The 11,508-nt window shown below is 55.9% G+C and overlaps 2 protein-coding genes across 3 annotated transcripts; one reads left to right on the forward strand and one right to left on the reverse strand.

The window, feature by feature from the left end:
- Positions 1–1,698: 1,698 nt before the first annotated feature.
- On the reverse strand, positions 1,699–3,983 carry PCGF1 (polycomb group ring finger 1). Of its 2 annotated transcripts, XM_061211089.1 has the most exons (9): positions 3,850–3,981; positions 3,325–3,430; positions 3,015–3,167; positions 2,789–2,860; positions 2,557–2,662; positions 2,342–2,375; positions 2,157–2,243; positions 1,942–2,022; positions 1,699–1,838 (listed from the first exon to the last, which is right to left on the reverse strand). In XM_061211089.1, exons 1-9 carry the CDS (start codon positions 3,940–3,942, stop codon positions 1,791–1,793), a joined length of 780 nt encoding a protein of 259 aa, XP_061067072.1. In that variant the 5' UTR covers positions 3,943–3,981; the 3' UTR covers positions 1,699–1,790. The 2 variants fall into 2 exon arrangements, with proteins under 2 accessions (XP_061067072.1, XP_061067071.1); XM_061211088.1 differs by lacking the exon at positions 1,699–1,838 and having other exon boundaries at positions 1,845–2,022; positions 3,850–3,983.
- A 5,874-nt stretch (positions 3,984–9,857) lies between these two features.
- Positions 9,858–11,261, forward strand: TLX2 (T cell leukemia homeobox 2). The gene is made up of 3 exons (XM_061168470.1): positions 9,858–10,257; positions 10,705–10,942; positions 11,045–11,261. Exons 1-3 carry the CDS (start codon positions 9,858–9,860, stop codon positions 11,259–11,261), a joined length of 855 nt encoding a protein of 284 aa, XP_061024453.1.
- The last annotated feature ends 247 nt before the right edge of the window (positions 11,262–11,508 follow it).

An 11,508-nucleotide genomic window follows, 5' to 3' on the forward strand; every position in this document is an offset into this window, starting at 1 on the left:
AGGCGGGGAGCCGCTCCAACCCAGATCCAGGCCTGAGCGCCTTCCGCTGCTTCTTGGCCGCAAGCCATGTGTCATCAAAGGCCTCATCCTGAGGCTTGGTTCTCAGGTCTCCCGTCTCCAGCAGCCTTATCTTCTGACTGGGCCTGCTAGATGTCAAGCTGCCGCCAAGCCCCTACCTGACTACTCTGCAGGGGCGTTTCCATTCTCCTTACCTCCACTACCACACACACCCCTCCCGCCCCCGCCCCCGGAAATGCCCTTTCACACACAAATGCCTTGAGAACAGTCTAAGTGCTGCATGCTTGAGTAGGCCTGGGAGTACCCAGAGCTTAAATTCAGGGAGAAGAGAATGGGGAACCCTGGGATAGATATAATTCATCAAAAACCTCCAGCTATATGCTGGTATAGAGGCAGGCCAAAGACACTGAAAAAAGCCCTGATTCTGGCTGAGGGAAGGTTTTCTGGAGGAGGTGACACTTAGGCTTTCAAGGACAGCTGGTGGGGGCGGTGGAGGGTGGGCGCATTCCAGGCCTGAGGCCTGAAACATGTGAGGCTCGGGAATCTTGGAGATGGTGCCAGGAAGGAACTGGGCCTGGGCCAATGGCCCTGCAGTGTCCCTACCCTGGTCCCTGCTGCCTGCCCAGAGTGCACCAAGGGTTCTGCCTTGCTGTCTGCAGTCTCTCCACATGTGCCTTTCTCTTGGCCTACAAGCTTCATCCATGGGGAGGGAAGCCCACGCCTACCGTGCCCTGGGAGAGGGCTCAGGTTTTTGCCCCTGAGTCTCTGGCTCTTTTAGCCAGTTCAGGCCACCTTCACTGTGGCCCTCCCCTAGGCCCTCTGCCACCCAATCTCCATCTGGGGAAGCTCAGGCACCTTCAGCCCTCACAAGCTATACCCAATGACCCCCTTGAATTCATGGAGTCAGATCTTGGCCAGCGCCAGATTCAGGCTTTAAAATCAGGTTTAACATTTATGCTGCCTGTGCCATCCAGTTTGTCCCACATTCCACAGCAGCCCATTAGCTTCCTTCAGGAACTCCTTGCTTTGGCCTCCAGTCCCCTCCTCTGTTACTGTCTGGCTCAAACAGACAAGGAATGCTTGCTGAATTACTCAATGAAGTTCTCGCCTTGTTGCTTCCCTCTTGTTCCTAAAAAGTGCCTCTTCTGGGCACCAGTTCCCTCTTTTCAACTACCCTCACCACACCCTGGCTTCACCTAGCCCAGGTACCTGAAGGCCCACTGAATCTCACATGGACAGCCAGGTTTCCAACTGTGACTATCCCCATGTGTTCTTGCATCCCAATTTTTTTAAGGCTCCTCCCATAGTGCAATTCTTTGTATTTTCTTTCAAATATCACTCTTCCTCGTCCTGCAGTGGCCACTGTCAAACCCTAGCCCCATTCTCACCACTATTGAATTAGGATACCTCCACTCAGGCCTGCATTATATATGGCAACATTCAAGGACGGTGAGAGCTCCCCTTCCCTTCACCAAAAAGAGCTGGTATGAATAACCTGGTTTCACTTAGCTCACCTTCAGAGTTTTACATATGTAGGGTCCTCTACTTCTCTCCTTTGGCAATTCACTGAGGGAACACCAACATAGAGAGGCCCTCCTTCTTGATGAAACTCAAGAGGGAAGCAGGACACAGGACAAAGCATGAGTGTGTGGCAGGAAAAAAAGGAAAAAGATGCTTTTTTTAAAGCTTTTATTTCAAAAAATAAAGCCAAGGTTAATTTCACATAAATATCTGGGGAGGGAAGGGCAGAGGGATGGGTGGGGGCTTGGCCCCTACCTCCTCTTCTCTTTCACACTGTATTGTAAAAGCAAAGGGGATGGCTAAGGAGAGAACAAAGGGAAGAAGTAGTCAGTGGGAACATTCTTACCCAAGCGGCCCCCTCAGCCTGCCCCTGCCCTGGAGACTGCCTTGGCACTGGCTCACCTTGCCGAACCAGCGGGAGAGCCATATCTGCTTCATGGTCATGTGATCAGGGAGAACTTCATTGTCAAAAAGGAGCTGCACCTAGGAGGGAGATAGGGGCACAGTTTTAAGAACTATCCTCTTGCACAGGTCAAGAACTACCCTGGTCTACCCTATACTCTGTTCCTCCTTTCTTAGCCCCCGCCCCCCAAAAAAAACTACTATGGGATACTCACATGCTGGGGATTTAGCATCAAGCGGTGACATAGCACCCTCCGGAGATGGCGAACTTCAGCTCTAACAGAACATCGGACATATTTGTTCTGGGGGTGGGGAGGGAAAGGAAGAGAACAGGTGTGTGAGGGAAGGGCCATGGGGAGGTGAGTCTCCTTAGAGAGGCCCTCCCCTCAGTCCCTCTCACCTGCAGGACGCTTTTATTCTTGTCTTTGCCAGAACTGGAGGGAAACAGACACAGGTTAGGGAGCTCTATCTTTCCCCCGTCCCCTGCCCAGAACCATGATATACTCTCTCCAAGTGAACAGACACTCCCCTTACTGCTCGCCCTCTCCCTGAGCCCCTCCCTGCCTCTGGGTCATTGTCACTGTCACTTCAGATAGCCCATGACCTGTCCTTCACCTCAGCCGCTCCAGGCATAGGCTCAGCTGCTCATCATAGCGATAGTAGTGGGCTTTTGAGTGGTCGAAGCTGCTGAAGGGGAGGCCAAGGTTGCTCAGGGCTGGCTCTGAGAAAGACAGAGTAATGAGGAGAATGGCACATGTTCCACACACCTTTTTCCCCGGGGAGCAAAACTGGGCAGGAGGAATGCGCTGGGGGTTTTACCTTACCCTCCTGCTACCAAGAGACATACCTTCCCCGCTGGGCTGGGTGACCCGGTCCAAGCCTCGGGACTGGTAGAATTCTCGGATCCGTTTCTCTTCACCTAGAAGGGAGTGGAGTACAGGAAGTAAAATATAAGCCCTCCCTCATTCTTTGTCCCTCTAGCTGTCAACCTCTTTACCAAAGCCCTTGTCATCTCAAGCTGCCACCCAGCATCAGTCCTCTAGAGGGCCCTCAAAGTCAGGTTGGTTACTCACTGTCTTGCAAGCCTGGCACTAGCTTGTACACGATGTCCTGCATGACCCGGTCCAGTTTGAGGTTGAGCAGTGGCTGTGTCTCGTGGATCTTGATGTTGCACATGGGGCAGTACTTGCTGGTTTGGAGGTACTTCACAATACAACTCTTGCAGACTGCAAGAAGAGAAAAGCAAACTCTCGGGCCCTCTGGAAATCGGGTTCATGGGCTGGGTGGGTTGCCTGGGTGGCTGGGGCAAGCAGCCTAGAGGCTGGCAGCCGGCTTAGTGGGAAGTGGGGCCTGGAAGAAACAGCCAGGGTCCTGGGCACTCACACGTATGAAGACACTCTGTTATGGTGGTGGCATCCACGAAGTACCCTGCGCACAGGCAACAGACGATGTGCTCATTCAAGTCTTTGATCTTTACTCGGACCTCCTCCTGCGGACACACCCTCCGTCAACGCCCACTCTCCCAACCCCAACCCGTGTGCCGTCACAACTTGGGAGTCGCCTCTCATCAGACCCCAAGGCCAACACCGCACCCTGCGCCGTCAGCCGATTAGCTCCCGGTGGTTGACACTCCCCCTCCGCCCAGCAGAGGGCTCCGCGCACAGCGGGGTCTCCCTCCAAGCCAACGCGCTCCACCTTCCTTTCCCAGGGGAGACTACAAAGAGTGAGCGGCACAATGCGCAGGCGTCCTAGCCTGGAGTTTGGCAACCCGACCGCAATCGCGCAGGCGCATTGGGCACCCTGTCTCTGCGCAGGCGCACTGGCGCCCGGCCAGCCACCGCCCGTCCTGTAGCCGGCCTCAGTTCGCACCGCTAGCCGACCACAGTGGTAACCTTGCCGCCCCTGCACCTCGTTCCGTAGCGGGTCCATCTTGTACACTGACTGGAGCTGATTCCGAAGCCTCATCGCGATCGCAATCTGGCCCCCCTGAGGAGACGCCATCTTAAAGGCTGATCCCGGCCGGCCACTTCCGGTGCCGCCTGCGGGGCGGGACTTGTCGCCTCGCAACGAAGGCTTAGGTCTTTTCGGATTCGCTGACCCTCTGTAAGGCCCCGCCCATGTCCCTTTCTCCCCGTGTGCTCACCTGAGCCCCACTGGCCCCTCCCCCTCCTCAATCTGTAATTAGGGAGTCGGGGGGTGCCTGGGAAGGGGTCCTATCTCTTTGAGCTCCTGTAGTAATCATCATAATAGACCCTACACGACCTCGGGACTAACTTTTGGAGCCTCCAAAAGACTGCCGCCTTCAACTCCCAAAGGCCCGGCGGTCTCCTCCCGCTACCGCTCACGGTCGTCGATCTCCTGTGATGATGTCCCTGCTAAAGAAGCCCCTCCGGGGCCCTCTACTTGTGTCGCCCTCCGCGGCTGACGCGTCCGCATTACGGAGCTTCATCCCGATGGTGGGCCTTGTCCCGGCTTCACAGCGGGGGTTTCTCGGAGCTTTGCGGAATCTCGTAGAGGGTGGAGGGGAAGGAGGGACCCCCAGGGACTTGGTAGTGATCGTACCCCCGCCCCCACACTCCCCCCTGCCGCCGAGGATGGGGGAGCAGGCCCTGGTTAATGATGATGATTCAATCATCGGCGCCTGCGGAGGCCTGGGACAGACTAATGCAGAGCAGATGCCCAGGAAGGAGGGGAGGACGGCTAGGACACTACCACACACGGACACGCTGAGGCAGCGAACTCCTGCGGTAGCATAGGCCCAGTCCCGTACTTTGGGAGGACGCAGGGGCCCTAGAGCTGGTACACCGACGTCCCTAGGTACTTTTTAAAAAGTGGGATTAAAAAAAAACAAAAACAAAATAAGGATAAAATTACTGTGGAGTATTAACATCAGGTGCAGTTGGAGACTCAAGAAGGGAGAGATACCAGTGGAGACCCCGAAAGACTTTCTGGAGGAATTGGGTCTTTGTGTGGGCACAATTTAGAGATTGGGGGTGGGGGTGGGGAAAGGAGTGTGGTGGAAATAGAAAAGAAAGGCAAAGTGGAGGGGAATGAACGGAGAGGGACTGGACTGAAGCCCAGGTGTAGATCTGAGAGTAGTGATAAAAGAAGCAGAACCTTGTGGAGTTGGGACTTTAGCCTGAGGGCAATAGGGAGCTAAAAGACGTTTTTGAAGAGAGGGAGTTATCCTATGAAAGAAACATACTTGTTCATTTATCTTCAGAGTGAATTAGCAGTAAGGAATTATGAGATTAGTGATATTTTAATCAACTACTTCTCACTACAGCCACTGCTTACCTCTCTGTTCCAAGATGCCATTATCTCTTATCTGGATGATTGCAATGGCTTTTTGCCTGCTTTCCTTGCTTCTACCTTTACCCCTCTTTAGCCTATTCTAAACATAGCAGCTCACAGTGATTCCGGTAAAACATGAATAAAAAAGGATACATGGGAAGTTTTTTTGAGTTGATGGATGTTTATTATCTTGATTGTGTTGATGGTTTCATGTGTGTATACATATGTCAGTGTATCAAATTGTACACTTTAAATATGTACAGTTTATTGTATTTCAGTTTTGCCTTAAGAAAGTTGCTTAAAATAAAATTTAAAAATGAGGTGTCTTACTTTTCTGTTTAAAACCTTCCAATAGCTTCTCTTTTCAATTAGAATAAAAGTCCAAGTCTTACAATGGCCTTCAAGGCCTTGCATGGTCTTTCGCAGTCCCTCAGTCTCTCCAGACACACTGGACCCCCTCACTGTTTGTTCCACAGATACACCAGGATATACTCTCATGTCCCCAACTTGAAATGCTCAGATATCCAAATGGCCCTTTTCTTCCTTCAGGTCTTTACTCCATGAGGCCTTCTGTGATCAATCTAGATAAATCATAATCCCCCACTCTTACACTTCTTCTTCCCCCTTCCTTGCTTTATTTTTCTTCTTAGCATTGTTATTATTAAGTTTATTGTATATATTTCCTTTTTCACCTGCCTCCCCCACTAGAATGTAAGCTGCTCAATGGCAGGAATTTTTGTTGTATTTACAACTATATTTCCAGTGCCAGGATCAAAATTTTCTGGATGAACACATGAATGTAGGTGGTGGTGATGATGGCCTAGACTAGGCTTTTATCTGTGGAAATGGAAAGGAACGACTGTGTATGAAACATTTCAAAGAAAAGAATAATAGGAGGAAGTGAATAAAGAGCTTGAGGGGAATAATTTCCTCCAGCCTGTTGGACTTAAGGTGGCTAGAGCGAAAGCAGGTGGAGCTTGCCAGAAAACTAGAATGGTGGGGTGGAACACAGCAAGTGTCAGAACCAGGGACTGAGGTCTCAGAGTTTTCTGGGTAGCTGTAATAGATGGAACTATTGGAATGGATGAAACATGAGCAGATGTAGAGATGGGTAAAGCTGAAGTCTGAGCTCTGAAGAATGCTCACAGTCTTTGGTGGAAGAAGAAAAGTCAGTGGAGGAAAAACATAAGCAGTGACTGTGAATGTCCAAAGATGTAGAATAATATGATATTATGGAAGCCAAAAGAATGGACATTTCAAGAAATAGTTGATGGTCAACAAAGTAAAACATGTCAGAGAAGTCCTGGATAACAGACACTGGACACGGGAGCTCTCTGAGAAAGGGTCCATGTAGTGAAGCCAGCTTGCGGTGGGTTAAAAGAATAAATAATGGGGAAATGGAGGCAATGGGTATGGGCAGTGAAAGGGAAAAAGAAACACATAATTTCTCTTCAGGAGTTGGGCAAAGACTTTGTCCAGATAGTAGAGACCTAAGACAGTTGGGGGTAGGAAGGACTAAATTGATAAGAAAAATGATGATACAGGAGTGGGGACATGGCACCAACAGGAGGATGGAAGAGAAGATGCAGGAGCATGGGCTGGGAATGTGGCCTCTCCCTTTGAAGCTGCAGGTTTGAAGGCCTGAACACTTGAAGAGTTGGGCAGCCACACGCATGTAAGATATGGTGAGATGGACCCAAGGCAGTGTGTATGAGAGGCGGGGGTGCTGACTCCAGAGCCTCTCTTCAACAGAAACTAGCAGGAACCATCCTGCTAGAGAATCAGGGAACTAGCAAGGTGGAGGCAAGCCGAGAAATTCCTAGGACTGTGGCTGACAGAATTTGATGCCTTTTGTTCTTGAAGCAGAGAACTGAAATCTTTTTTTTTTTTAATCCCCAGAAGATGTGTATACACTACCAGGTTTGTGACCATTCTCCTCCAAGGATCAGTTGGGTAATCTCTGGGTGGCCGTGCCATCTGTGCTGACCTCAAAAGGCAGGATGTAAAAAAAAAAAAAAAAAAAAAGAATGTAGAGTAAGCAGGTATACAGGTCTGCATGATGCTGCCTTTTTCACTTGCATTGATTCACTCATTGATTCATTCAAGAAGGATTTATTCCGCTTGATTGGAGACACACTAGTGCTCACTGTCTCCTGAGGCCCGCCCCTGGAGTGGGAAAGGGGACTGACAAACTCCTAACCTGCAGGCCAGTCCCCTTGAGAGACTTTATTTACTTTACTGTCTCCCTAGGCTCTCTGTTCTCATCCAGGGAAATCCAGCCCATTGCTATCTCTGAAGGGTTTGCCTGAACAGTAGAGGTTTCATGCTCTCTAGTAGCCCCAACCCCTCTACTGCTGAGAAAAGATGCTTGGAGTTCTGTGAAGGCTTAGGGGAGGTGGTGATATATGTCTTCTTCACCAAGACAAAAACAGCTGCCAAAGTGGCAATACCCGCCCCCGCCCCCCCCGCCCCGGCAACCCTTTCAGAAGGGATTGTTGGCAGGGTGGGGGAATAGCTGGAGAAATGGATGATGGAGGTGGACAAGACTGGGGGAGGATGTCACATATTATTGATGCCCACTGCCTCCCTCCCCCATCGTTCACCCCCTTCAGATTGAGGTTTTCTGAGAACACTGAGGGGCTGGTGGCTTTGTGTGAGGAGAAAGCCTACTCCCTTCTTTCTCTTCCTTATCTTCCTGCCCAGATGCCCAAATATCATTCCTGGTTCCCTGGAGAGAAAAGACCCCTTACCCTGCCCTAGGCGCCAGGCTGCCAGCCCATCTGCTAGGGAGAAAGGAGGGGCAGAGTTTTCCCCAAGAGATCCTGGAGAATCAACTGGAATATCCGTGCTCCCAGGGAGACCCATCTACCAGACTTAGAAGGCATTTCGGCTCACATGGGTAACTGGCAGCCTGTAGGGGAGCACCGGAGTGGGCTGCAGTGGAGGGGCTAGGGCTGGCACAGCGGGGCGGGGTACTTTGGCCACCACGTGCCGAAGCAGGCCAAGCTGCTCATCGGTGCCCACCCTCCAAGGGATGGTAAGAACATCCCCCTCCAGGCGCCCAGTCTCACCGGCTCAGAGGCGCCAGGAACCAGCCCCCCCAACCCCGGGGTCCGGGGCGGGCCGGGGAAGGTAATGTAATTCCGACCCAGCTAACCCGATTATGGCGGCCTGCACCGGGCTGGGTGGCGGCAGGGGCGGGTCTAAGGCACAGGGGCCCGGCCGGCCCCGGGTCCCATCCCGGGGAAGGATGCAGAGTTCACACGCTCCCAGCTCCTGGGTCCTCGGCAAGAGGTCACAAGGTCACCGAGCGGCTTCTGTCTTTCCCCACCTCCCTTCTCTGACACGCTCCAGGCACAGTTTCCTGGGCTTGGGTGGAGTGAAGCAGCTATGCGAAATGAGGCGGTTAGGATCCTCCGAAGACTTCTGTGAGGTCCAAAGTGTCGCCTGTGGCGATTTCGTCCTCCCGCCTTTGCGGGGGTGGGCGGGAGTGTGTGAGAATAGACTTCCTGGGCGCAGAGTGGAGGGGCAGAATCCCGCGTTGGTGGTTCCCTGTCGGGGGCAGAACGCCAGCCCCAAGTCCCCACCGACCTGAGTTGGCTCGGGTGGAGCCACGGGTCCGCTTTACACCGATTTCAGAAAATCGAAATTCTAAGAAACACTGGGCACCCATTACGGGCGCTCCCGAATGCAGCTAGGGCCCCTACGGGAGAGGCCGGGAGGAGCACCAGGATCACTGGCCCAGAGTAGTTGTTCCCCGCCCCAGCCCACCGGACGCCCTGCCACCGCCTTCCCACACCTGTCCTCTTCCCGGGCCTCCAACTCGCCAGCGCCGTTCCCCAGCCGCTTCCCATCGCAGCCAGAAAGCCACAACGAGATTTGGTCTTCGAGAGCATTTAGGCGGGGGCCACAACGAATTCGGGAGTCGTCAGGCAGGACCCATCGGGAGGCGAAGAGTGGGGGCTGTGGGAGGAGGCACCTGCAAGGAAGCCGGTGAGGCCGAGGAAACCCCAAAGGCGGAGGCCAGCGAGGATGGAGTTGCCTTGCGCATCTCGGCTGACTCAGCGAGCAGCGGCCCAAGCACCGGCCCCTCCCGTGCAAGTTCATAACACCCTCGCCACCTTCCGCCCTCCAACACCCCCACCATTCCCGCCGGCCAGTCTTCCCCGCGCTCAGAGCAAACAGGCGTCTCTTCCCCTTTAACAGGCCCGGCCCCGCCCCTGCCCTACCCCCAGCCCCCACTGCCCACCCGAGGCTGATCTGTCAGTCACTGCCCCAGCCCAAGCCGGCCAACCCTCTCCACCCCGGACTCGGGCAGAGGCCCTGGCAGTCCAGCGTCTATCTGCTCTTCAGAGTCAGCAAGGGCGCTCCTGGGGCCCCAGTCGGTCGCGCTCCCCCGGGATGCGAGTCCCTGAGCCGACGCCCGGCAGAGGCCGGCACGGGCGCGGTTACTCCCCGTACACAGGGATGAAGATGTCCTGGGGGCCCCGGCGCCTCTCCACGGCCAGCCCCGCAGGCCCCTGAGGCCACCGCCCCAAACGCTCCGCTGCTGGGCTCCCAGAGCTGTTTGGGGCGCCCTCCCCAACTGCCAAGCCTCCTGCGGTCCTCCTTGACCCGGACCCATGGAGCCGGCGGTGCTGGCCTCGCACAACCTCCCGCACCACGAGCCAATCAGCTTCGGAATCGATCAGATCCTGAGCTGCCCGGAACCCCCCGGGAGCGGCCTAGGCCCGGGTCGAGCGGGCCAGGGCCATGGGGAGAGTGCGGCGTTCTCGGGTGGATTTCACGGAGCCTCAAGCTACGGTCCCGCGGGCTCGCTGGCCCCGCTACCAGGCAGCTCTGGTGTGGGCCCGGGCGGCGTGATCCGCGTCCCGGCGCACCGCCCGCTGCCAGTGCAGCCGCCCGCGGGAGGCGCGCCTGCTGTTCCTGGACCCTCGGGTTTGGGCGGCGCCGGGGGCCTAGCGGGACTCACCTTCCCTTGGATGGACAGCGGCCGCCGCTATGCCAAGGACCGGCTCACTGGTGAGGTTGCCCGATCCCTCCAGCTTCATGCCCCACACTGACCCGGTTTCCTCATCTTTGATCCTTCTGCTCCAACTCAAGGTCCCCTTTCGTACCCTCCGCCCCTAATCCCAGGGGATCCTCCCTCAATTTGTATCTCTTGGTCCCGCTGCTGAGAGGCGCTGGGGAGGTAGCTGCCGTCGATGCCCGCGCCCTCCTCTGCAGTTCACTGTCCACACCGCGGGAAGGGCAGGGTGAAGTTACGGGGTACGTCTCTCCCTCACCCAAGTGGGAGGGCCATTTCCGAGGCCTTTTCTTGTCTAGAAGCCTCTACTGGTGCGGGGTCGAGCTTGGGGCACCGTAGGGACCGGGCGCGGGAGCTCTGCAGCATCGGCAGCCGCGCTCTCTTCTCAGTGACACCTCGGGCCTCCCCGAAAACCCTGCCTTGCTCTTTCTTCCTCCCCGTAGCGGCGCTCTCGCCCTTCTCCGGGACGCGCCGTATAGGTCACCCCTACCAAAACCGGACCCCCCCAAAGCGGAAGAAGCCGCGCACATCCTTCTCCCGCTCGCAGGTGCTGGAGCTGGAGCGGCGCTTCCTGCGCCAGAAGTACCTGGCCTCGGCCGAGAGGGCGGCGCTGGCCAAGGCCCTGCGCATGACCGACGCGCAGGTCAAGACGTGGTTCCAGAACCGGCGCACCAAGTGGCGGTGAGGCGCGGGGCGGGCGAGGGGCCGGGCCGGGCCAAGTGGCGGTGAGGCGTGGGTAGGGCGAGGGCCGGCCTCGCTGACCCCGCGTCTCCGCCCGCCCAGGCGCCAGACGGCCGAGGAGCGCGAGGCAGAGCGGCACCGTGCGGGCCGACTGCTTCTGCACCTCCAGCAGGACGCACTACCGCGGCCGCTACGGCCGCCGCTGCCCCCGGACCCGCTCTGCCTGCACAACTCGTCGCTCTTCGCGCTGCAGAACCTGCAGCCCTGGGCCGAGGACAACAAGGTGGCTTCCGTGTCCGGGCTCGCCTCAGTGGTGTGAGCGACGCCTGCCCGACCGGCCGAGCGCTCTTTTCCGGACCGAGGCGCCGCGTGGAGCCCCGGGCCCGGGGCCTTGGAGCGCACGGCCGCCCACCCCGTGGTTCCGTAGCAGTGGAGCGTGTGAGGAGGAGGTGGCCTTGAGGCTATCGTCGAGGGCTCCTCGGCCACTGCCGGCTCCCAGGCCAGCGTTGCGCTGTTGCCCTGCGCGCTTAATCGTGACCTTTCCCGCCATTTTTCACTTATTAGAC

This window comes from Eubalaena glacialis, chromosome 14 (genome assembly GCF_028564815.1).
Source record: "Eubalaena glacialis isolate mEubGla1 chromosome 14, mEubGla1.1.hap2.+ XY, whole genome shotgun sequence".
Lineage (NCBI taxonomy): Eukaryota > Metazoa > Chordata > Mammalia > Artiodactyla > Balaenidae > Eubalaena > Eubalaena glacialis.

What these genes read in the sequence shown, in the direction of transcription:
- PCGF1 (XM_061211088.1), bottom strand. Translation starts at nt 3,942, where the DNA reads ATGGCGTCTCCTCAGGGGGGCCAGATTGCGATCGCGATGAGGCTTCGG. An exon ending in TGGACCCGCTACGGAACGAG is followed by an intron (nt 3,431 to 3,849) that starts GTGCAGGGGCGG and finishes GTGTGTCCGCAG; the next exon opens with GAGGAGGTCCGAGTAAAGAT. An exon ending in TGATGCTAAATCCCCAGCAT is followed by an intron (nt 2,023 to 2,156) that starts GTGAGTATCCCA and finishes TCTCCCTCCTAG; the next exon opens with GTGCAGCTCCTTTTTGACAA.
- TLX2 (XM_061168470.1), top strand. Translation starts at nt 9,858, where the DNA reads ATGGAGCCGGCGGTGCTGGCCTCGCACAACCTCCCGCACCACGAGCCA. An exon ending in TGCCAAGGACCGGCTCACTG is followed by an intron (nt 10,258 to 10,704) that starts GTGAGGTTGCCC and finishes TCCTCCCCGTAG; the next exon opens with CGGCGCTCTCGCCCTTCTCC. An exon ending in AACCGGCGCACCAAGTGGCG is followed by an intron (nt 10,943 to 11,044) that starts GTGAGGCGCGGG and finishes CCGCCCGCCCAG; the next exon opens with GCGCCAGACGGCCGAGGAGC.